The sequence below is a fragment of the Phoca vitulina genome, unplaced genomic scaffold (assembly GCF_004348235.1).
Source record: "Phoca vitulina isolate PV1807 unplaced genomic scaffold, GSC_HSeal_1.0 scaffold46, whole genome shotgun sequence".
Lineage (NCBI taxonomy): Eukaryota > Metazoa > Chordata > Mammalia > Carnivora > Phocidae > Phoca > Phoca vitulina.
Genome location: NW_022589749.1, coordinates 3,784,848 through 3,810,629, shown reverse-complemented (window position 1 = coordinate 3,810,629; position 25,782 = coordinate 3,784,848). Strand labels below are relative to the sequence as shown.

Below are 25,782 nucleotides of genomic sequence, written 5' to 3'. Positions count from 1 at the left end.
TGAATCTCAAAAATTCTTTCCTTCCGATCATAAGATTTTGTGCTTTTAATATCATTCATATCTCAGTCAACTAGTTCAAGGGGCTGACAAACTATACCCCATGGGTTGGCCAACTGTTTTCATAAATAGTTTTATCCGTACACAACTTTGCCATTTACATATTATCTGTTGTTCCTTCCACGCTACAACTATAGAGCTGAGTAGTTGCAACTGAGACTATGTGACCCACAAGCCTGAAATAACAACTCTCTAATCCTTTAAAAAAAAGTCTGCTGACACCCGCACTAGGATAACATACACAGGCAAACATGACATTTAAAATATAAGAGGCACCATAACGGTCCTTTTACCATAAACAACTAGACAAAAAATATGAAACTATTCAAACATTGAACAAAGGTTGCAGAGCTAGGATCTCTGAGTGAAGGAAAACAAATGAAGTAGGCCCTGCAAAGGCTGAGGCAGCTGGAATTTATGAGAACAGATCACCAGAAAGCTCTACAGAAAAAGAGCTCCAGAGATCTGATAGGGGTTCTTATGAAAATGTTCCTACATACATTAAGCTACACATTCAAAGAACTAAATTCCACGAGGCCAGGCAAAGAATTACTAGAGAGCTATCGCTCTAACAGCTCACACAAAGCTAGAAGACAGTCTAATTCTGAACAGTCAGGGTGAAAACACACTGTTAAACATCATGGGCATTAAATAGAGGCTACAGAAGGGCCATACCTCAAAAGTAAGAAAGTAGGCCTATGCTAGCATAAAGACTGCTCTAATCCACCCAAATAACTGAGTCTGAAAAATAATGATCATCACCACAATCATTATCTCATCTACAAGTAACTTAACTGCCAGCCAAAACAAAATTCAGTTCTTCACAGGAAAGAAATAAAATCCAGACTTTCAACAACATAATAATCACAATATCCACCATCCAATAAAAGGATACCAGACATTCAAAGATGTAGCAAAAGGAGATTCATGGTCAGGAGAAAAATCAGTGAAGAGAAACAAACTCAGAAATGAAAGTGATGACGGAACTTAAAAAATCACTTTAAAACAGCTATTACACGTATGGTCAAGAATTGAAAGTAAAACACAAACTTAATAAAAAATGAAAAATATAAAAGCATAAAAATTTCCTGACACAAAATATGAAATAAAAAATTTACTGAATAGGTTTAACAGTAAATTAAGCACAATCAAAAAAAAAAAAAGTTAGCAGACTTGACAACATACAATATAACTATACAAGCTGAAGAACAAAGAATTTTTTTAAAAAAAGAATAAATCCAAAAGCAAAACACTATCAAGCACTCTAACATGCATGTAATTAGAATCCCAGAATGCAAAGGTAGAAGGGAGGATAAGAAAAGGTTTTTGAAAAATAGCCCAATTGTATCCAAATTTCATGAGAAAAATATACCTCAGACCCAAAGAGTTCTGTGAACCCAAAACAGAACAAACAAAAAACTAAACTTCTGATCATAAGTGATAAAAAAAAAAAATCTTAAAAGCTGTCAACACGGAAGACACATTCCATAAGGGAAAACAAAGACAATATTTACAACAGACTTCTCAACAGAAAATATGCAAACCAAGAAACAACAGAACATGCTGAAAGGAGGGGGAAAATGTCCGTATCTAGAATTCTAGATGGAGCACAAGTATCCTTCAAAAGTGAAGGTAAAATACAGACTTTTTTTAGGTGAACAGAAACCAACGAAACTCCACTGTAATAAATTTAACTAGAATGAATGCTTTTAAAAAAGTAATTCAGGTACAAGGAAAATATCAGATGGAAATCTGGATCAATAGAGAAGAATAATGAGCACCAGAGATAGTTAATATAGATATAAAACAGTTGTTTTCCCATTTTTTAATTTCTTTAAAACAAATTAACTCTTTACAGCAAAAATAATGCATCACAGATTGTATACAGATATAGAAGAAAAATATATGACAACAGTAGCACCAAAGCCAGAAAAAGAAAATGGAGATATACTGTTCTAAGGTTTTTTACATTACAAATGAAATTTAGTAATACTTGTAGACTGTGATAACTTAAAGGTGCATATTGTAAGTCCTTGACCAGTTGCTAAAAAGTAAAACACAGTTTATTTAAGATGCTGAAGATAAAATTGAATCATGAGAAAACACTCAAAGAATCCAAAAACAGGCAGGATGGGGCACCTGAGTGGCTCTGTCAGTTAAGCATCTGCCTCTGGCTCAGGTCACAGTCCCAGGGTCCTGGGATCAGCTCCACGTCCGGCTCCCTCCTCAACAAGGAGTCCACTTCTCCCTCTCCCTCCCCCCCCCCCACCCCCCCCCCACCCCCGGCTTGTGCACACTCTCTCTCTCGCTCACTCTCTCTCAAATAAATAAAATCTTTAAAAATTTTTTTTAAAAACAGGCAGGAAAAGAGGATAAAAAAGGGAACAAAGAACAGATGGGATAGATAGGGAAAAATGCCAAGATGGTAGACTTAAACACAATCATCAATATAATTATATTAAACACAAATAGTCTAACCATTACAAGTAAAAAACATCAATTCTCAGAATAAGTAAAATTTTAAAAGACCCAACTATATACTGCCCATAAGGAATGCACTTTAAATATAAAAACAAGTTATAATACAAATAATAAGAGAGCTAAAATGGCTAGATTAATAACAAAGTGGACTCCAAGAGGACTGTAAAGGAATAAAGAGGGAAATTTTGTAATGAGAGAAGTGTCAATTCTTCAAGAAGACGTATATCCCAAATGTGCAGGCATCTAACAACAAAGCTTAAAAATATATGACGCAAAAGCTGATATATCTAAAAGGAAAAACAGACAAATCCAGAATTATAATTAAAGATTTTAGCAGGCCTCCTCTCAGCAACTGATAGAGAAAGTAGACAGAAAAGCAGTAAGGTATAGAAAACATGAACAACACTATCAACCAACATAACCAAACTGACATTTATAAATATCAATAATGATAAGAATAATACACTCAACAGAATACACAAGTTTTTCAATTGCACATGAAACATTCACCCAAGAGAAACCACATGCTGAGCCTTAAATTTATACTGATATATATTTTTTTAAGGTTTTATTCATTTATTTGAAAGAGAGAGCATGTGAACAAGAAGAGAGCACAAGCAGAGGGGAGCAGCAGAGGGAGAGGGAAAAGCAGACTCCCCACTGAGCAGGGAGCCCGATGTGGGGCTTGATCTCGGGACCCTGAAATCATGACCTGAGCCAAAGGCAACCATTTAACCGACTGAGCCACCCAGGTACCCCAATATATTTTTTAAAATTGAAATTTCTGAACAGATTTAAATTACAAAGTCACAAAATATCTAGAACACTCCCTCTTCCCCAAAAATCTGGAAATTAAATAATACTTTTAAACAACACGTAAGACAAAAAGGAAATCACAAGGGAAAGGAGAAAATGTTTTGAACTGACTGATTAAGAAAGCAAAATATACAAAAATGTATGCAGTACAAGTAAAACAGTGCTCAAAGAGAAATCAGTAACTTTCATATTTATAGTAGAAAGAAAGAAAGAAAGAAAGGTGTAAAATTGCTCCAAACTTCTCCCTTCAGAAGCTAGAAGTATAAATTAAACCAAATGTAAACTGAGGGAAGAAAATAATGAAAAGAGAAGAAATGAAATATAAAACAGACTAACAATACATAAAACCAATAAAGTAAAAAGCTGTTGTTTTTGTTTTGGTTTGGGGTCTTGTTTTTTATTTTTTGTTTTTAAAGATTTTATTTATTTATTTATTTATTTATTTATTTATTTATTTGGGGGGGAGCACAAGCTGGGGAGGGGCAGAGGGAGAAGCAGACTCCCCACTGAGCAGGGAGCTCTATGTAAGGCTCAGCCCCAAGATCCTGGGATCATGACCTGAGCTGAAGGCAGATGCTTAACGGACTGAGCCACCCAGGTGCCCCCTGTTGCTGTTTTTTTAATCAATAAAATAGACAAACTTCTCAAGGTTAATCAGGAGAAAAAGAAAAGACAAATTACCAACATCAGGAATGAAAGAGGAGGAATTATTTCACATCCTAAAGACACTGAAAAGATAATGGAATTATTATAAACAACCTTATGCCAATAAATACAACTACTTAGATTACATGGACAAATTCTTTGAATTACCAAACTAAAACAAAAAAATAAGTTAAAAATCTGTATAGCCCTGTATCTATTAAAGAAATGGAATTCATAATTTAAAACTTTCCTAAAAAGTATTCTCCAAGGCCAAGATGGCTTCACTAGTGAATTCTATCAAACATTAAGAAAGAAATACCACCAAACCTACACAAATTCTTTCAGAAAACAGAGGAGCTAATTCCCAAGTCATTTATAAGACTAACATTACCAACACAAGACAAAGACATGGTAAGAAATCTACATGTAATCTTTCATTAACATAAATTAAAAAAATATTAACAAACCCAATCCAACAATACATAAAATGGTAACACACCCTGCACATGGAGTGTATCTTGGAAATTCAAGCTTAGCTGAATGAGTCCAAAAGCCCATCAATATAATTGAATCAAACTAGTTCAAAAACCCATTAATAAAATCCCCCATATTAACAAAACAAAACCTATAATCATCTCAACAGATGCAGAAGAAAACATTTAACAAAATCAACACCTATTCAAAACTAAGTAAACCAGGAATTAAAGGGAACTTCCTCAACCCGATTAAAAAGATATTCAAAAACTACAGCTAACATCACAACTAATAATGAAAGATTGCATACTTCCCACCTAAGATCAGTAACAAAGCTAGGAGGTACATTCTGCTATTCAACTTTGTACTATAGGTCCTAACCAATGCAATAAAGCAAGAAAAATAAGTTAAAGGCACAGAAATGGAAAGGAAGATATAAAACCATCTTGAATTATTCACAGACATCATCATGTACATTTACAAAACTTCAAGGAATTTACAGAAAAGATACAACTAATAATTGAGTTTAGGAAAGTTGCAGTATGTAAATATAGAAAACTTAACTATTTCTACATACTTGCATGAAAAAGTAGAAAACAGCATTTTAAAACAGTGCCATTTGAAACAACATTGAAAAATATGAGCTACTTAGGGATAAATTTGATAACATATGTTCCAGATCAGTATACCAAAAACTATAAACAATGTTGACAGAAATTAATGATCAAAAAAAAAAAAAAAAAAAATGGAAGCTAGACCCTGTTCATGAACTGGAAGACCTAAAATTGTGAACAGGTCAATTCTTCCCAATTTGATCTACAGGTTCAATGAAATCACAATAAAAATCCCTGCAGGATCTTTTGTGAAAAATTGACAGGTTGATTCTAAAACTTATACTGAAATGCAAAGTACCCAGAAGAGCCAAAACAATTTTGAAAAAGAACAACGTTGGAGAATTTGCCCGAACTTCAAGACATACTATAAAATTTCAGGAATCATAATAGTGTGGTATTGGCATAAGAGACATACAGATCAAACGAAGAGAATATAAAATCCAGAAATAAACTTATGCATAAACATAGACACATATATCCAATATATTCAAATGACTTTTGACAGAGATGCCAAAGTAATTCAATGAGAAAAGCACAGTCTTTTCAACAAATAATGCTAGAACTAGATACCTACATACCAAAAGAATTTCGACCCCTACCTTATTCCACAAAAAAAATAAACTCAAAATGGATCACTTGTTCACAGACCTATATCTAACAATTAAAACTATAAAACTTCTGAAAGAAATCATGAGAGAAAATCCTTGTTACCTCAGGATCACAATTAGAACTCTCATATAATTGGTAGAAATGTAAAATGATACAACTGTATTTTAAAAGTTCAACAGTTCTTTATAAAGTGAACCCCATGTTTCCCACATGATTGAGCAACTGCACTCCTACTGACAGAAATAAAAACATATGTCCCAGACAAAACCAGTACATAAATGTTCATAATCACCAATAAATGGATGAGTAAGCAAATTGTGGTATATCAATATAAGGGATTACAACTTAGCATTAAAAAGAATAACCTATTTAAACAACAATAGGAAGCCTGGCACAGAAGACTATATCCTATATGATTCCATTGATTTAAAAAAAAAATCTAGAAAAGACAAAATGAATCTATAGTAACAGAATAGTGGTTATCTGGAGATGGGGGTGCATCACAGATGTTTTCTATTTTGATTTCAGTGGTGGTTTCACATAGGTATACATTTGTCAAAACTCATGAAACTGTACTTGCTTAAAATGGGTTCACTTTATTGTATGTAAATTATACCTCTATAATCAAAACTTTATGTACTAATGGAAGAATTCATGAAAAAAATCTCTCAAAGAAAAAAAAACCTATTTTTAAGAGAGCCAAAATATCATCTTACCATCTTGCTCATCTCCCTAACTATGAATCTCTTTTAGAAAGTATGCAATGTTTTTGAAACAATTATTTTCATGCCTAAGTACATCAGAACACTGGTTAATGATTTATATTTATTAACCTTAACTAAAAGAGCACTCTTGTGAAATTTCTGGAAACTGAACTATTTAATGAAGTTCATTAGCGACATTAGGATGATTTCTTGCCCAACTGCAATAATAGACTATAAACAGTAATTTCTATCATTTTCTCTGTATAGCAGACATTGTTAGTTGGCTACCCAAACATGAATGGCTCCTTCCTCCACGGTAACATACAATCTATATTACTGAGGCGAACAATACGCTCACTTAAAACTTCCCTGAGTATGGCTAGAAGTGTTATGAAGGAATTTAGTGGAAGTTTCCTTAAAAAGGAGAAGTTAATTTTGAGTTAACTTTTTTTGTGTCCTTCCTTCCTTTCCTACTCCTTCCAATCTAGAATGCCACCATGATGACTAGAATTTGAACAACGATCTTGGACAATATGCTACTACTTATGATAAACTAAGGATGAGGGAGTAACAACAAAAAGCCTGGGACACTTGATGACTGAGAAGCAACCAAACCAGTTCTTAAATGCCTGCCTCCACACTGCATACATATAAAAAAAAAATTTAACTTTTATCTTGTTTAAGCTATTTGTCTAGTTTTTAACAAACACATGATTATGGTACTATAGTAAGTCATTTTTGATGTGAGCATTCTAGCTTTTTTATTTTTAAAAAACTGCAAGACTTTTAGTGAGGTGATAATTTTTTTAAAAAGATGTATTTGAGAGAGAACACACATGGGGAGGGGAGCCGGGGGGGGGGGGGATCTCCAGCAGACTTCCTGCTGAGCATAGGGCCCAATCTCACCACCACAAGATCACTGCCTGAGCCAAAATCAAGAGTTGGATGCTTAACCTACTGAGCCACCAAGGAGCCCCTCTAAGTTTTTTGGGGGGTTTTTCTGAGACTATGCAGTCACCTAGGTTTTTATCTTGCCCCAGTCATCAATCAAAACAATAAACTATCCTACTTTTTCATTTTCCAAATGATTGCTCAATTTGGAATAAAGCATTCTAGGAGAAAAAAATCTATCTCCCTATCTGTGGGAAGAAATTTTAAGCTGCATTATTACTCCATTAATCTCTGATGAAACTTTAAAAAAATGTAAACTGTATTATCACTCCATTAATCTCAGGCAAATCTATATGCTCCAGTGATTTCTACCTTCATGCTTGCACTATATTATATGGTCTACACTGTTAATTTTTAAAAGGCTCAGAAAAGAAAGAGACCAATAATGCTTGGAATAGCTAGGAGGAGCTTCATAGAAGCCCTTCAAGAATTTAGATAGGAAAAAGAAGAGCACACAATATGTACACACTGGTTAAGTGTGTTTAGGCTCTGAAGTCAGTGACAGCTCCATCATCTGCTGGCCGTGTGACATTGGTTACATTACTTAAAATTCTTGCCTCAGTTTTTTTATCTGAAAAACGGGAACAGTATTACCTCATCAGGACCTTGATGAGAAAATGCATGTGGCTGGCAAGCAACTAGACAATCCCAGGCATTTAATAAGCACTTTTAGAAACAGCAAAAGCTCTAACAATGTGTGTAACATGTAAGATCTAACTTGAAATACAGATTCCTATTAGTGAATGAATGGAAATTTTTTAAGATTTTATTTACTTATTTGACAGAGAGAGAGTGAGAGCAGGAACACAAGCAGGAGTAGGAGAGGGAGAAGCAGGGGCCCCGCACCTGAGCCGAAGGCAGACACTTAACGACTGAGCCACCCAGGCTCCCCAATGATTGGAAATTTTAAATAGGAAAACAAAAAGGCTTTTTACAGATTAAAAGCTTTTAAAAAATAAGAAAAATCACAAGAATATGCATACCCATATATATGAAAAGATGTTCATAACCTCATTAGAAATACATAACTGAAAACAAAAATACTAAGATATTTCTTACACAGAGTAGAAAAAATTTATATGATACGTTTCATTAGAGGCAAGGACAGAAGACATGGACATTTATATACTGCCCGTAGGAATGTAAATTGACACGTTTTTTAAAATTTTATGGCTATAACTATCAAAATTTAATGCATAACCGTACTAATTCAGAAAAAAAAAGTTAACCTATGTTTCTCACAGCTGAGGGTCAAACAATAGTGCATCCATCCTATAATGCAGAATACCAACTGTTTAAAAAAACATATAGTGGGGCACCTGGGAGGCTCAGTCGTTAAGCATCTGCCTTCGGCTCAGGTCATGATCCCAGAGTTCTGGGATCGAGCCCCGCATCGGGCTCCCTGCTCCGCGGGAAGCCTGCTTCTCCCTCTCCCACTCCCCCTGCTTGTGTTCCCTCTCTCACTGTCTCTCTCTCTGTCAAATAAATAAATAAAATCTTTAAAAAAATAAAATTAAATTAAAAAACAGAAAAAAATGAGGTATATCTAAATTTGCTGACTTTAAAGTATCTTCAGACAATGTTAAGCAGAAAACGCATGTTACAGGAGAAGCTGGAGAATTATTCCCCCGTGATTTTTTAAACTATAAATATGCCCATCATCAACAGAATGCATAAACGGGTGTAGGAGTGAATTATAAATCCACACTGTTAGAAAGTAGTATTCGACTAAAAAACCAAGTTGCAAAAAGCTCAAAAACATGCAAAACTATATATACACACACATTCTAAACATACATAATTAAAACTTTTTTAAAAATACAGAAAGAAGGATGCCTGGGTGGTTCGGTCGATTAAGCATCTGCCTTCAGCTCAGGTCACAATCCCAGGGTCCTGAGATCAAGCTCCGCATCGGACTCCTTGCTCCACAGGGAGCCTGCTTCTCCCTCTACCTGCTGATCCTTCTGCTTGTGTGCGCCCGCACTCTCTCTCTGACAAATAAAATCTTAAAAATAAAATAAGAGATTTAAAAAAAAAAATACAGAAAGACAGGGGGGCCTGGGTGGCTCAGTCAGGTAAGCGTCCGATTCTTGATCTCAGCGTATGTCTTGATCTCAGGGTTGTGAGTTTAAGCCCTGTATTTGGCTCCACGCTACGTGTGGAGCCTACTTAAATAAAAGAAAAAAAAAAAAACAGAAAGATAAACATAAAATTCAGGATAACTGTTAACCTCTGAAGGGAGAAGAAAGAATGGGAAGGGAAGGGCAGCACAGGACTATGCAAACGATAAAATGTTTTTTTTCTTACTCTGAATATTAGGCACATGGGTGTTCATTTTGTCACGAAGATTCTTTCTACGTGATTTATACATACTACTTTTATGTACTCATATTTAATAAAAACAATTTTGAAACTGCATATGTATATATGCACACAAACATACGCAAAAGAAAAACTCTGGAATGACGAAAATTAAACTACTGGTAGTTACCTCCCCATGGGGGCAGGGAACCTTCATGTTTTATTATTTGAATATTGTTTGAATTTGAAACTAATTACATAATTTTTTATTAAATATATAAAATACATAACTTTTCTTTTAAAATTATAACTACAAAACTGTAACCACATGGAAAATGTGTGAGTGAATTCAGCTGAATGAAGAACTATATTTATACTGTGATTACCTCTATGTACACAAAAAGGGAACATTAACAAGAATGGATGAGCTGGGGTAAATCTGATCTAATGGACTGACTGTTTTCATTTTTATAGTTTTAATTTCTTGGAAGTTACATTTCTTGGAAATATTTCATATTTCATTAGTTACTACCTCACTTGGAGAGAAATTAAAGAAAAATGACAACTGCAGCAAGAAAGCCAACTCTCCACCTTCAGGGTAGCCAAGTGAAAATCTACCCACATGGGAAGGCTGAATGAATTACAGCCAATTGACAATGGATAGCACACGCTGCGCCAGTAAGTGCACTCAGAACCCCAGGAGAGATCCCCACCACACCAAGGAGATTACAGCGAAGAGTTCTGAAGTGCACATGTACACTTTAGTGCTTTCACTGAGAACTGGCACTGCCAAGTAAAAGTGCAGCACAGGCAGGGAAGGCGCCACAGCCCAGGGAGCCCAGGAATGTGCTGAAAAATGAAAGGGGTATGGAGGGACCAGCAGAGAGAGACAGAGAAGGTGAAAACTTTTCCCAAAATGCGAGGTAAAGACATGACTTGGCATAACAATCACACTCTCAATACCTATAAAAATATTGTACAATCAGGAAGCTAAGTGCTGAGGAAACAAAAACAGAATGGCAAGAATAAAAATTTAAAGGAACTCAAAGTTAGAATGAGGAAGAGGCACCAAAGACACACACTGTTTGGAGTCTTCACAAGTATCTTCTCTATTCTATCCACTATACCAATTCCTACAAATCGGCAATTTCCAGAAAGGCAAGAAGAAAAACAGGGTTACAAGTCTATTTCTTCCTCCTACCAAAAATATCACCAATATGAAATGTAACCAAGACCTTTAAATAAAAAACTCAATGAAAACATCCAAAAACAGATTTGCAGAGAAAATATGTAATCTGCTTCCTGAGCTTACCACTATTAGAAGCAAACGCTCTACACATAATAAAGGCTATGTAGTTAGGGTACCCCCCACACACACCTCTATTTTCTTTCTTCCTGTCGGGGCTTCTCCATGCCCATTTCTGATCATCAAAGTTGCATTAGCTCTTCCTCTGCCAAAATATTAATTCCACCTCCAACCACCACCATCACCACCCACACCTCTCCAAAGGCCCTTTTCCATCCACCCTACAGGGCTTGCCTTCTCCCTTCTTCCCCACATTTTTTCTCCACCCCTCCTTCCTCTTATAAATCTCACTCTCAACTTGAAAGAGAAATCTTCTCATTGCCTCAAATCTTTTCTGAAAACAGGCAGGTTATAGATGTTAACGTTTGTTTTTACTTTCTTTTCACTATCCCCTGCCTTTTGCCCCAAGATCCTGTCCATAATTAATTTTAAAACTTTTTGAGTTCTGTAGGACTTAACAGCAAGGACCCAGGCTCAGTGAATACTTTCATATATGCATACCTGTGATCAAAGCATAAGTCTTCTGCTAACAACTATAGCACATAGATGCTTCCAACTCTTCCTCCTTGTTTTACATATACAAGAATGCAAATGCCATAAGACCAAGAAAGAACTCATCTGTTTGCCATTTGGCTCCTCTCCCATGACATATGTAATTGGTTACCAAGTCCTATCAGTTGTACCTCCAAAATATCACTCGATCCATTTATCTCTTTCCACTCCTACTAGCCCTGCATGATTTCTCACATCTAGCCTACTCTAGGAGCCTTCTCTCTCTGCCTTTGATTTCTCCCTATTATAATCTACACTCCACAGAGCCCACATGAGTTTTCTCTCTGAAACATACATCCGATCATGTAATTATCCTCCTTAAAACCCTCTAGGCATCCCCCCAGTGCATACAGAATAAACTTACAGCTTCTTCATGTCATCCAATCTGGCATCAAACATCACCTTTCAGTCTTGTCTCCCTTCTATTAAAGACCAGGCATTAAATAAAAAGTGTATCTCATGAAAGAATAATTGACAAGAATGTCCAGAAATGTTGGATGACATATGTTTTATTTATGTAATTGACAAACTTATTCATCTCAACCATACATTATTACCACTGAAATCAAACTTTTACAAAATAGTTAAAGTTCAATCCACATAATTTATTAAAACTAGGTTGGGTAGTTCAAAACATTTCTATTTTCAATTCCAATATTAAAATGTAAGGTGGATCACAAGGAATCTAAATCAATAGTAATTTTCTAAAATGAACATTAACATATATCACCAAATTTCTCAGAGTTTCTGGAATATGTTAAAGTCAGCTCTTTGGATTCTTAACAGTGTATCACACCCACCATATGAGAAAGTTTGGCAACAAACTCAAAGCTCCTTTAGAAGGTTAAGTGCCTCCCAGGGCGCCTGGGTGGCTCAGTTGGTTAAGCATCTGCCTTGGGCTCACGTCATGATCCCAGGGTCCTGGGATTGAGCCCACATTGGGTTCCTTGCTCGGCAGGGAGCCTGCTTCTCCCTCTCCCTCTGCCTGCCGCTCCCCTTGCTTGTGCTCTCTCTCCCTCTGTGTCAAACAAATAAATAAAATCTTTAAAAAAAAAAAAAAAGGTAAGTGCCTCCCTTAGTGAGTTTCATTCATTGTTTCACCTAGAATATTCCTTAAGATTACCAAATAAACTACCAAAACAAGCTAGTCATCTTAACAGATTCAGTAGAAAACTTTCCTAAGAACAAGTAAATACTTCTTTTTCAGCTCAAATTTATAAAACTTACTAAAGAAGCCAGTTTATTAGCTTACACATATCAAAATATGAGTTCTCATGAGAATCATTCCACTGTTTAATTAAATGTTATAGGATCCTGCAGACAGATTCAAGAATAGCACCATCTGTCTGGGTTACAAACCTCAGTTTCACCATGGTATCACCAAACAGCAACAAAATATCATTTTCATACATATCTCTCTCAAGTAATTTACAGACATATAATAAGTTTAATCTCCTTGGGATCAGGACATTTGATTCAATCCACACAGATGATTACATTTTGTATGTAAACCAACATACTTTAAAAAATGCTTTTAGTAAGTAAAGTTTAGTTAAGAACTTATATTTCAAAAGATAAATATTTATGGTCTTAAGCAGCTGGGATGGATGTAGATTTATGCTCTGATATAACTTCTAAATGTTAAACTGCTCAGGTGCTTTATAAATCTGTAAAATTAAAAAGTACCTGTTGTTGAGAATTATCATGTAAGTAAATGTTCCTAAGATATCTATAGCTCTAGGATTATAACACCACATTTTTTGAAAGGACTTCAATTCCTTTTCCTTTTTTTTTTAGAAGGGGGGAGGGAGGAGGAGAAGGAGAGGGAGAGAGAACCTTAAGCAGGCTCCACACCCAGCATGGAGCCCGACATGGGGCTCAATCTCACAATCCTGAGATCATGACCTGAGCCAAAATCAGAGTCGGACACTTAACCGATTTAGCCACGCAGGCGCCCCTCAATTCCTTTTTTTTTAATGTGAAAAGAACTTAAAAAGAGAATTACAAATAAACTCACCCATGTAATCTGAAGAACATAAAAATAAAGCTGACTGAGAAAATTTCATTATATTCCTTAATCCAAAAATAGAAAATACTTGCCACTGCAACTCATAATCTAAACAACTAATATAGGCATGACTGTTATAGTTGAAATACCCTCTACACCTCCCCTCCACTGAAAACTAAAGCAGATCACAAGAAAGTGAAATTCTAAATACACATGAGTGCTCTGTATCCTAATCTTCACCAGTGGAAGAATTGCTAAAGAGCATTTACGGAATACAAGATGGCATACTAGATAGTCTCAGATGAGTAAACCAACAGTAAAAGGCAAGGTAAAAACTTCAGTCTCAAACTTTCTGCTAAAATCTTAAGAGATTATCTCAACAGGATACTTTTTCTATTTATCCCAAGGCTTTTCTTAATGATTACTTCAGTCTCACTAAAAATGGACCTCAGGATGGTATCTGATCTTCACTAGACAGACGAGGTACAACTTTACAATTCTACTCCCCCTTTATGATAATTTGCCTTGATCCCCAAAAAGCAAAAATCCCACCTCCACTTAATTTGTCCCAATACCCAGACTTACCAATTAATATACCACTAAATTCACCTTCACTGAAACTGTCTGAAAACATAATACATTGAACCACTAGACTCAGAACCTGGGAAGCAGCTGTATAAGAGCAGGGCAGCAATTCTTAGCACACATCTACAATGTATGTATGCCATATATCCAAAAGTAGAGTTCTTCCCAGGATTTTTGCTCATCATCAGTAAGAACCCCATCATAAGGTACTAAGCTGCTGGCTTGGGCAACAATTTAGAGCAAAAAGCAGAACACAGTAAATTACAAAGAGAGAAGAAAAGACACTGACCAAAGAGGCATCCCTTAAAATAAGATTTTCTGGAGTGGCTGACTAAACTCTAAAAGCAATTCCAAAGGAAAAGAACCAGAAAAACATGGACAATGACACTGTATTTGATACATATTTCAAGGAGGCTTACTTTGAAGAGCACTTCTCATTTGGGCAGATGTGTGTCGATTCTAGTATGACTAGCTCAGAATTAGCTTTATAATTCTGAAGTGTACAAATTAAGAAGATGACATCTGACCTACTTAAAATGACCATTAAAGGAAAATAAAAAAATAAAGATGGCTGATTACAACAAGCACATCAAGTAAAAATTTAGGCTCAAGCTCAATATATTTATTTAATCTTTGAATTTGAAAAGCACTCAAGCTACAACTGAGACTTGACTTCACACTTAATCACACACATCTTACAACCTCACATCTTTGATTTGAGGGGTCTTACTCTTTTCTAGCACTAACCCCAGCCATCGTCTGGGTTCTTACCACCAACTCCCACCAGACTCCTTTCGTCAACTAACAACCCTTCTTCTATCTTCCATCTTTCTTTCTGCCCCTCCACTATTGTTGCTCCTAAGTCCACAAACACAAATGAGGCTCTTGCATTCTAAAAACTTTCCTTCAATCTGCCTTTCGATCTCTTTCCCTGCCCACTCCCAATTTCACAATCAAGCTTCTTCAGCTGAAAAGTGTACCATTCATTCATTCTGCAACCCACCAGAATCCAGAGTCTACCCTCAACAGTCAAATGTAATGATTTCAGTTCAGTACTCCGCCATCCAAATAGCAAACTTCCCCATCTTTCACTCCTTACCTCTCTTCCCTTCAAGGTCCACTATGACTGTGTCCAAAAATCATTATTCTCTTTATTTTTATTACAGAGAAAGCGAATTATAGTCAACTGTAAAGCACATATAACACATACATTCATGACTTAAATGTCTAGGCTTCATGAGAAGTAATCCTGGACCGAAATCTAATTTGTTTTAAATGCACAAAATTTAAAGAAGGATGGGTTACACAGTTCAACAATTCTAGTTTGTCTATGTTAAGAGAGCAATCCTAGAAAGGCTTTTAAACACATTATTAAATGTAATACCATTTAACACACTTGTTTTTCCTCAATTCATTTCTCATAATAGTTTCTATATCGTCTTGGATTATCTCCTGCTTTTAGTTTCATATCCCATCTGCTCATTTAAGATTCACGTCTGTCCAGTTTCTGAAATATTTGTCACTTTAGTCATTAGCATTTTGCGTAATATAGCACTGTTTTTTTTTTAAAGTTCAGAACTGAATTATTTTAGAAAACTGATTATTTTAACATCACCCTTTCTTAATCCAAATTGGCCTGCCCACACTTCAAGTTTTCCACCTAACAAAAATTAGATTTCAGTAAGTTTTTTTTTTTTTAAGATTTTATTTATTGGGGTGCCTGGCTCAGTCGTTAAGCATCTGCCTTCGGCTCAGGTCATGATCCCAGGGTCCTGGGATCGAGCCCACCATCGGGCTCCCTGCTCCTCGGGAAGCCTGCTTCTCCCTTTCCCTCTCCCCCTGCTTCTGTTCCCTCTCTTGCTGTGTCTCTCTCTGTCAAATAAATTTTTTTTAATTATTTATTTATTTGAGAGAAGTATGTGTGCACAAATGCGGGGGCACGCGCAGAGGGAGAAGCAGACTCCCCACTGAGCAGGGAGCCCAATGTGGGGCTCAATCCTAGTACCTTGAGATCATGACCTGAGCTGAAGGCAGATGCTTAACTGAGTGAGCCACCGAGGCACCCCAGATTTCAACATTTTGTAATTTTTTTAAAAGGAAACCAAGAACCAAGACCATAAATCAGAAGTGTTCTCCTACACACCACTTCAGCAAATATTCTCAAGGACAGACTTAGAGTTGTCAACTGAGCTTCCAAAGAATGTCCTTTCCATTCCTCTCTAGGAATTCCTTCAAGATCCAGTTTAAATGGGTTAGCCTGGTGATGGGTATTAAAGAGGGCATGTTCTGCATGGAGCACTGGGTGTTATACGCAAACAATGAATCATGGAACACTACATCAAAAACTAATGATGTAATGTATGGTGATTAACATAACATAATAATTAAAAAAAAAAAAAACAGACGGAAAAAAAAAAGATCCAGTTTAAAACTCCCCTTCTGAGTTTTTCTGGCTACAGGTCCTATGCTATCTGTTAGTGATGCTCTTCCTCTGCACTCATCATATAGCATCCTAGAAATTAAATATTATATGTAGGTTTTTTATCCCCACATAGCAAAGCATTAGCCCTTTTATAAGCCCAAGGCCAGATCTTAATCACTACTGATGTATATACATTATTCAAAAATGAATTCTGTAAGTCCTGAATTTCTCAAATATAACATATAAGAAATTAATGTTTCTAAATAGTAGTTTATTGGCTACCCCATCCAATCTCACCCCCAATTCTCTTTTTCATTGTCCTCATTTACCACAACAAATAGCAAGTAGAAACCATATCTCTCATGGTGAGTGAAGGAAAAAAGGTAAGGGAAGAGCTAAAGGACAAAGAAATACAAAAATCTTTTCCTGATGACATCACAGGATCTGCCACTATTCTCAAAGTTTTAATAAAAATGTATCAAAGAGGAAGCAGGAAGGGAAGGGAAAATTCTTCCCATGGGGGAGGCCAATCTGCACCTCTCAACACTCTCTTCAAGCCTCTCTGATAGCAATCCTCTCTCCAAGGCCTAGAAAAGGGCCTAGGTGCTTGGCTGTCCTCACTCCCCGCCGCCTGGGGCCAAGAAGGGTTTTTAGGGAGTGCCTGCTCTGACTGCCAGCACTATTACAGTCAGAGGAAAGGTGCTCCTGACATTTTAAACAGGAACAATAAATATAAGTTCATTCCCATAAAAATGTTGCCATAAATAACACAAGTAATCAAGTACAACACAACATAAATAAGCTAACAATCATTTGTAGCAACAGAAGGGTAAGTTTTTAAATGGAAAAAAAAAAACTCAGAAATTAACTTTCTTAAATATTTTAGAATGCTGAAGAACACCTACATGTAAAATTCCACACCTCTGGATAAAAACTTAGGACTCTATTCATATTCCACTTGACTAATACAAAAACTACAATTGGGGGTGGGGGAATTCACTTCTTCAACAAGGTCTAAACAGTATTTTTAGATGTTGCTGCGTTATGAAATGGAAAATAGAAATTAGCCAGTAGTTGAGAATACATACTTTGTTCAAAACATAGTAAGGGTTGTGACATCCGTGTCAGAGTAAAACATGATTTAGTCTTTAAGAAGAAAAAGATATTTATTAAGTACTATTTCTGACATTCCCTGAGACAAATCTCAAAATGTTAATAGAACTGCTATTTAAAGTTCAAAGAGCACTCTGGAGCTGCCAAGGAATTAATAGCTTAAGCTACCAAATAAGAGCCATAGTTCAATTTCCAGGCTCAGCCAGTCATAGCTTAGGGTTGGTACAGCAAAATCACTCAGCATATTAAAGACACACCACACAACTGTGAATCATATATACAAATGAAAAATTGGAACATCCAAAGATAAAATTCAAGTTTTTCTTCTCAATGGCTTATTTATGAGGAAAGACACAAGAACAATTTAATCTTCTGCTCCCCTAAAACAAGTACGAATACAACATAACTGCCATACTTAAAACAACTAATTTTGCCATTGCAACTTCCTAGTGAACTGCCTAGGGCTACTCTCTGACCTGAGTTGTAATTTGTTAGAAGTCTCTTCCTATTAAAAAACATTCTCTAGTCTTTCCTTAAAAGGTACTCAAAAATGATCTTTCGTATTTCCCGCCCTATTCTGAGGCACATAACCATAATGCAACCAACCTGATCTTACTAGTTAGTCACTAATAAAAAATGTGAATACCACTCAATTTTCCCCATTACCATTCACTGCCCATTATGCTGGGCTCATGAAAAGTAATCCTAAACTGAAGATTGAGCAAAAGCCCTACCGTACAGCTTAAAGAATGAAAATGAAGGAATTCTAGATCAAGCCCCAGGTTCCAAAATCTATAGGTCGCCTACCACACTACAGAAAACTAAATACTAACTAAATTCCTATTCCTTTGATGTATGATAAGCACACATCTCTTGATCAGTTGGAATTCTCTTTAAAAAAGGTTAGAACTCACCTAAAATATTACCAAGCCACAGTACATATGGCCTAGAAAATACATATTCAGAATACAGAGCTAAAAATCTAAGTAAGTTCAAAGAAAAATAACATAAATGTGATCAGGACCTAAATGAGCAATGAGAACTCCCTTAGGAATAAGATAGAGAAGAGAATAGTTGTCCAGTAATTCATTTATTTAACAAATAGTTAATGAAGGTCTAACTATTAAAGAGAATGCAAAGATGATATAGACAGCGTCACTGCCCTACAAAACCTCATGTGCTTATCACAGGTACATAGAAGAAGGTACATATACGGAGCAACAGTGACTAGTTCTGCCAGTGAGAGTCAGGGAAAGCTTCACAGAGGAGGTGATATTTGACCTACTTAAAAGATGAGTAGGATTGTGCCAGGCATATATATACATGAAAAAAAATAATAAATAATAAAAAAATAAACTAGGAGCTGGTTCCTGAGTTAGATATACATATGTTTTTCCTTATTTCTCTTTAGGACATTAAAATTCAATCATGAGAATTGCCAACACAAAATGTTTTTTCACACCAATTATACTCTTTTGAATACTTTACTTCTTAGCTCTCAAATTAAACCCAGATGGATTTAATCATCTTTCCTATTTAATGAAATAATGTAGAACTCTATGAGGAAGCTTCATGTGTCTTACACAAAAATACTTCCTCAGAAACTTATCAATGCCCTTTGGGGGGAAAAAAATCAAAACAGTTTTCATGCAATTTAATATACCCTTTAGATGATCAATCTTTGAAATTCCCACTCAATATTATAAAAACTCTATTCACAATTATATATTTTATTTAAAACAAATCATTTCCTCAAATTTAAATACCAAATGTCTTAAATATATCCAATTGATGCAATGATTCAGGACAAATTATGACTCAACTATTACAGTAAAGAGATCTAGTGATGAATGAGAAAATATTTACCTGCAAGTTTACCTAATTCTCTTTATCTTCCCCTTTCCATTTCTTAAGTTAAAGTTACAAATCTAAACTATGCAAAATAAAGACACAAATGAAATTTTAATATAATCAACTCAGGAGGTTCCTTCAACAGTAATGGAATTTCACTGTACTGGAAAAAGTACAAAATGTAGAAAGCTGTCAACCAGGGCTCTGTGCTATTTCACAGTAGTAAAAATACGTTTTTAATAGGATTCTACCACAATTCACCAATAAGAAAATAAACATTCAGAAATATACATAATAAACCAGAGTATGGAGATGGACAATGACATAACATTTTCCCTTAGACTGACTCTCCTAATTCTCATCTAGAAAGAAAAATAAAAAGTCATCTTTCCTCTTTTTTCCAGAATCAAATCCAAATGTACTCTGAAAGACATTTTATTAACTCAAAAAAGGAAAACAACTTTATTCCAACAAACATAACTAAAGCATGCTAACATAAATGCAAGCAAAACAGGCGCTCCTAAAAGAAGACTATGATAGCCAATTTATGGGGATAAAATCTAATCTATACTACAAATGATTTTTAAAATTAAAGAATAAAACATTGTAGCAGAGTGAGGGAACCGTCAGAAATAAACACCAACCACAATATTTGAAATGAATTTAAAACTTTTATATCAACTAAAGAAAAGACAGAAAACTATGTTGATGTACATAAGTGACTTCATACTAAACAAAAATTGGGCATGCATACATATTTCATTCATGCAAATGAGTCTGAATTTACAATTCCTCATTTATGTTAATATTTACCAAGATTAATGGAAAATCATCTCCCCTATGTAATGAAGTGAATTCCCCCAACAGAACAAAGCTAACAGCTTCAAATCTTTCAAATAAACAATGAAAGCACATACTATAAAAGGAAATTATCTGAACAGGATCAGAAAGAAGTTAAATGATTCAAGAGGGAAAAAAAGTTCTAAATTCCAAGAACACATTACAAATATTAATTCCAAAACTCTAAGCAAGTCCTATGCAACAAAACATGCGCGTGTATGGGTGTGTATGAATTTTTTTAACTATAAGCCAAAGCACATTTTAAGGCTACCTAATTACCTCACTTTGCGAGGCATTAAATGTTATTTCTCACAAAACAGAAATTCTGGTGACCAACACTACACAACACAAATAGTTTATAAAGCAGATTACCACACAATACATTTCAAACAAATGGCGCTAATAACAATGTTGCAGAAAGTCTTTATCTCAATTTTTAATAGCTGCAATGCACATTTCAGTAATAATACCCAATATTCAACCATATTTTTAATTTTCATAAACTTTGTCTGATCTCTCTCACTGGCTAGTTTCTATGAAATAAACATTACCCACTTCCAGAAAAAAAAACAAAAACAAAACACACATCGGTACCTTCTACTACTGAAGCAGGGAACATTATTATTCTATCAAAAGTAAGTCAAATCATTTCAGAAAAATATTTAGTCTATCTCTGAATCAAACTTTTGACAGCTGTATTAACTGTTCATTAAAAAAAAATCCAGATAAGCAATCTTTTTACTATTTACATTGAGTTTCATCTCAATTTTAAGTAATCTGGCAAACATAACTATAAAATGTACTTATCTTTAAAAAAAAAAATGTACTTATCTTTTGCAAATGGTTGTCTTAATTTATAGCATATAGTACAAACTGATGACAGAGTATCTTCTTTATTAATCTCAAGAGTAGAGGAGATCTCTGAAAGTGTCTGATGAATACAATTAATAAGGCTAAATTAGCCAGTGAACAAAAAAGATGAATCCATTTTTACGTATGTAATTAATCCACTACTATAACTTAATTTTCTCTAGAAGAATGCCTTAAGAGATTTTTTTTTCCAAATAAATACCTAATACAGTCATGAAAAAAAATGACCAAAACATTCCAAAGAAAATGCCAAGCTATATAAGCACCTGGGATAAACTCAATAAACACTTATATCCTAAAGGCACCCCCAGGCCTTCATTCCCACAAAGAAGAGTCCCAACCTAACTTCCTCTCAATGAGCACTTCAAGCAGTAAGACAGCAACATTATTTTGTAGCATGCAAGTCTTAGGTGCATTATTTTCTCTTTAAAATTATGAACTCATCACACGTACAAATGGCTCTTTAAAACGGTCCAGTAAACTGCTACACTATGCCTTAAATTGCTGTCTATTATGTACTTAAAAATATTTACTAGCAATTGGAGGTTAATATGGCAACTATTACCGGGTGGCAATTATTGCTATTAAAAATATATAAATACTGTAACACCATGTGCTAGTAACAACAAAATGCTAAACAGAAAACATACATTAGCAAATTATAAATATTTTCATTAAAGAAAATAAACCACCCTGAAAAAAAGATGCTTTATGTTTAAATACTAAAATTGGCAATTGGGATGAAAAAATACCCTGTGTATGTATTTTGGCACTTGAGAAGATGAAAGAACTCATTCCTTTTGCTCATTTTCAACTTACAGCCCTCCCCATTTGTTCTAGCTCAAAAGAAAAGATCCCAAAGTTTCTATATTTACAACTATCTTCCCTCTCTGCAAAAATATAAATCTCCTAAGAGAAAAGAGAGCAGGTCAACAACAGATTACCTTAAAGCTTCAGATACAGAATTAATGGTCCTTCACAGGAAGTATGTACTAATATGTGTACGTGTGTTTCAAATTCAGGGAGGGAAAATTTGATATCATCACCCAATTACCCCATAGTCAGGAAGATTCTAAGCAAATAAAACAACCCTGAAGGTGGAACACACATACTTAAGAATTAGATCACCCCATCTCAAAGAGTATATACTTAAATCTAGTTAACACAAAATTACTTTCCTCCATATGATCTCAATAGAGAAACAAAACTAAAGAAGCAAAACTAAAGATATATTTCTATCTGGAAATTATGTCTTCCTTCAAGGGTGAGTTGACACACCATAGGGTGCACTGTTACACTTTCCAAAAAGACAAGATTTAACACACTTAACTGAATTATAACTGAGTGAATATATAACAAGAGTCTCCCAGAAATGTGATGGACAACTTGAGAAAACAGTTTTGAGTCACAAAGGTTAACAGCAAGGCATGCATTTAATGCCGGAGCTACGAATCTCACAACGTTAAGAATAAGAAACACATACAATCACCCATATCATACATACACAATGGCATTTTTTATGTTAGGAAATGGGGGTGGGCGGTGGGGGACAGAGGATTTGGGAAATCTGATACCATGCAGTAGAAAATCAGAAAGCAAAACAAGAACTAACAAAAATCTTAAGGCAGTTTATTGCACAATCTACTTTTGCTAAGCCATAATGAACACTTCAAGGTAACAGAAAGTGGGTGGATCATTAGTGTGGTACAGAACTTTAAGCTCTAGTTTATATTTCAATCCACATTAATATGAGTATCTAGGTAAATTCTCTATAAACAATACTTTGCTCAAAAAAACTGCAGGCCAAAAAGAAAAATACATGCTATTATCATATTATTATCTTATCTCTTCAAGAGTTCTTGTAATATATGCTTTATTTTAAACAGGGGATGACTTTATCTCCTTTGGAATTAACTATTCTATACAATGTACTTTAGACAACATATTTTTAATATTCTAGGCCCCTGCTGCATCAGATTTTCAAGGAAAACTCTTCATTCGGAATGAGCAAAACTTTACATTATCAGCAGCTTTTTAACTGATTCTCAATTAAAAAAAAAAATAGCACCTTATCCACCCTCCACATACAAGAGAATGCAGACATTCTACAGTCCTTAAAAAAAAAAAAAAAACCATGAATTTCTTCAGTTCTGCATTTCAAAGCTGCCACCTAATGAGTAATCCTACACACACACACACACACACACACACACACACTCAATTCCTGGTTTAAAAAGGTTGAGGAGAGAAATACCCAAAGTACAAACCTCTAGTCGGTCATAAAACACAAAATCCTCTCCTATTATAAAATTGCTTGTTTCTCCAAAAGAATCTCAAGCATCTTATCTCTTTAACATTATCATCCTTACTTCAGCTTTAAGAAAAAAAAGAAAATATAAAAGAAATGATGTATCTTAAAGGCTGGCTACACATATACAGTTTCAATGGTCTACAAAATCTACTGTATATAAATTAGCCACATATACACAGGCCATTACCAATCAGAATGATATATGGTAATTTCGGGGCTCTCTCCTCACTAATATTGGTCTACTTGGTTATTTTAATTACCTGTTAAAGCATCAATGTGGTCACCAGCCACCAAAAAAAAACCATTTTAAATAGCCCTTAATCAATATGTTTGCTAATCTATTAAAGTCTCTGAATCTGACTGATACTAAATGATATTCTGAGGGAGAGAAAAGAGGAGGCAAAATGAATTCTATTCCCATATGTCAAAGATCAAGGGAAAATTATCACAGTAAGAAAAGGAAGAATTAAAACTTATAATTAAATTTTAAGATTAAATACCTAAATATGTTGGAAGAAAAAATTAACCTGATCTATATAGTATACTGAAAGCACAGATATTATGTCACTCTGTCTTTGTGGGTAAAAAATCACATGTTTTGATGTTTTTTATCTGCATAAGGAAATATTTAATAGAATTGCACTTCCATTTGAAAAGTTGGCAAGAATGTGTATTTCTCCACTAGTTTCAAAGAAAAAAAAAAAAGCATCTATGCCTACCCATAATTAAATGTAACTAATTACAATTTGAACACTAAATTATTTATCCAGTGTAATTGTAAACAAGGATTAAAAGAAAATAATGCTTCTATCTACTGCAGAGGTTACAGAAAATAATTTCCAAAATGCATGCTCTCCAAAGGCAGTCCCCCCAAAAAGAATACATAACTTAAAATAAGTTTTTTTTTTTTAAGGCTAAATTAAACAAACCGTTCAGCCAATTTTCCAATTATATTCTACGCTTGAAACATAATTGCCTTACATCTGTTTACAAATCTTTGCTCAATATTTAAACAAATTCGTAGTCTCCCGGGCACATAGCTATACATACAGTAACTCATGCACAAAGCACATATTTAAAGACCACGCACTGCAATTATTAGCCTAAACGCCAGGTTTAACAAGGTGAATGTTTTCAGAGCTAGGTAATACGACCCAATAAAAAGCAAAGATGGCATTTACCACCAAATGTCACTGCCACCGCCAGGAAAGAGTTGCTGGAGCCCTATACATTTTTAATTTCGATGAATCTAGACGTCGTCGTCGGGTGCCAGGCTTCCAGGAGAACAATTGACACCCTAACTGCTTCAAGATTAAGGCAGGCGATTCAAATCCGAAGGAAAAGTTGTCAATTATCAGAGAGAGAGCGCGAGAAAGGCGAAGGCAGATAAAAGCGATGTTATCAAACCGCCCAGCTTGTTGCTTTTGTGTGTGTGTGTGGATTCGTTGTTAGGATAGAGAAAACAGTTTTTAAAAGACACAGGAGGAGAGAAAGAAGCAAAAGCCTCCTCCACCTTCCGTCGGCTCGGTGCAATGGCTTTACGGCTCTCCAGCGTAGTAAGCCCCGAGAGGCAGGCGGCTGTCGATGTTTACAATCGCGGGAGCTTCGGGTGCAAGAGTCCTTTACTGACACAATCTCATTCAATCAACTGTTTTCGGGCGAAATTGCAGGTGTCATTATGGAATTTAAAAAAAAAAAAATTCAAAAGGCGGGCGGGCGGGCAGCCGATCCGACAAGGGGGGAAAAGGCTGCTTATCGCGGGCGCGGGCAGCACAAGGCAAAGCCTTCCACATTTAGGGAAAAAAGGGGGGGAAAAGGGGAGGGGAAGGGGGGTGTGATTGCAACAGAGGGTGGGCGTTCGAAGTGCGACCCAGAATCCGCAGCTTTGAGACTTCCACATGCAAATTCCACGCCGAGCGCCGCGCTCACAAATGATTTTTAAAGAGCCAAATAAACACTGGATGGGATCCAAGGCGAGGGAGAGACGATCCAAAAGGGGGAGAATCGGCGAGAGGCGAACGGCGGGGAGAGGCGAGGGAGGGGCGAAGTCCCGGCGGCGGGAGGAGAAAGTTGGTCGGCGGCGGAGGCCGGGGACCCCCCCCGACTCAGCCCCCCTCCCCGCAGCCCTGCTACTCACCAGCGAGAAGAGGTTGGAGTGACAATCCTCCAGGCTCGCCCCGTTCGCCACCCAGTTCGCTGCCGCAGTCATGATCCTCCGCGAGCCCGGCCGCCAGAGCGGGGCATGTCGGAGCGAGGCGTCCGAGGCGAGGCC

The 25,782-nt window shown here is 35.7% G+C and overlaps 1 protein-coding gene across 2 annotated transcripts in view; it reads right to left on the bottom strand.

Annotated features, from left to right (window-relative positions):
* MED13L (mediator complex subunit 13L) overlaps positions 1–25,776 on the bottom strand; it is a 307,633-nt gene extending 281,857 nt beyond the window's left edge. For both annotated transcript variants that reach the window (XM_032431544.1, XM_032431545.1), the window contains exon 1: positions 25,648–25,776. In XM_032431544.1, the coding sequence (XP_032287435.1) occupies positions 25,648–25,719 (72 nt within the window). In that variant the 5' untranslated portion in view covers positions 25,720–25,776. The remainder of the gene's footprint in view (positions 1–25,647) is intronic.
* Positions 25,777–25,782: the final 6 nt, after the last annotated feature.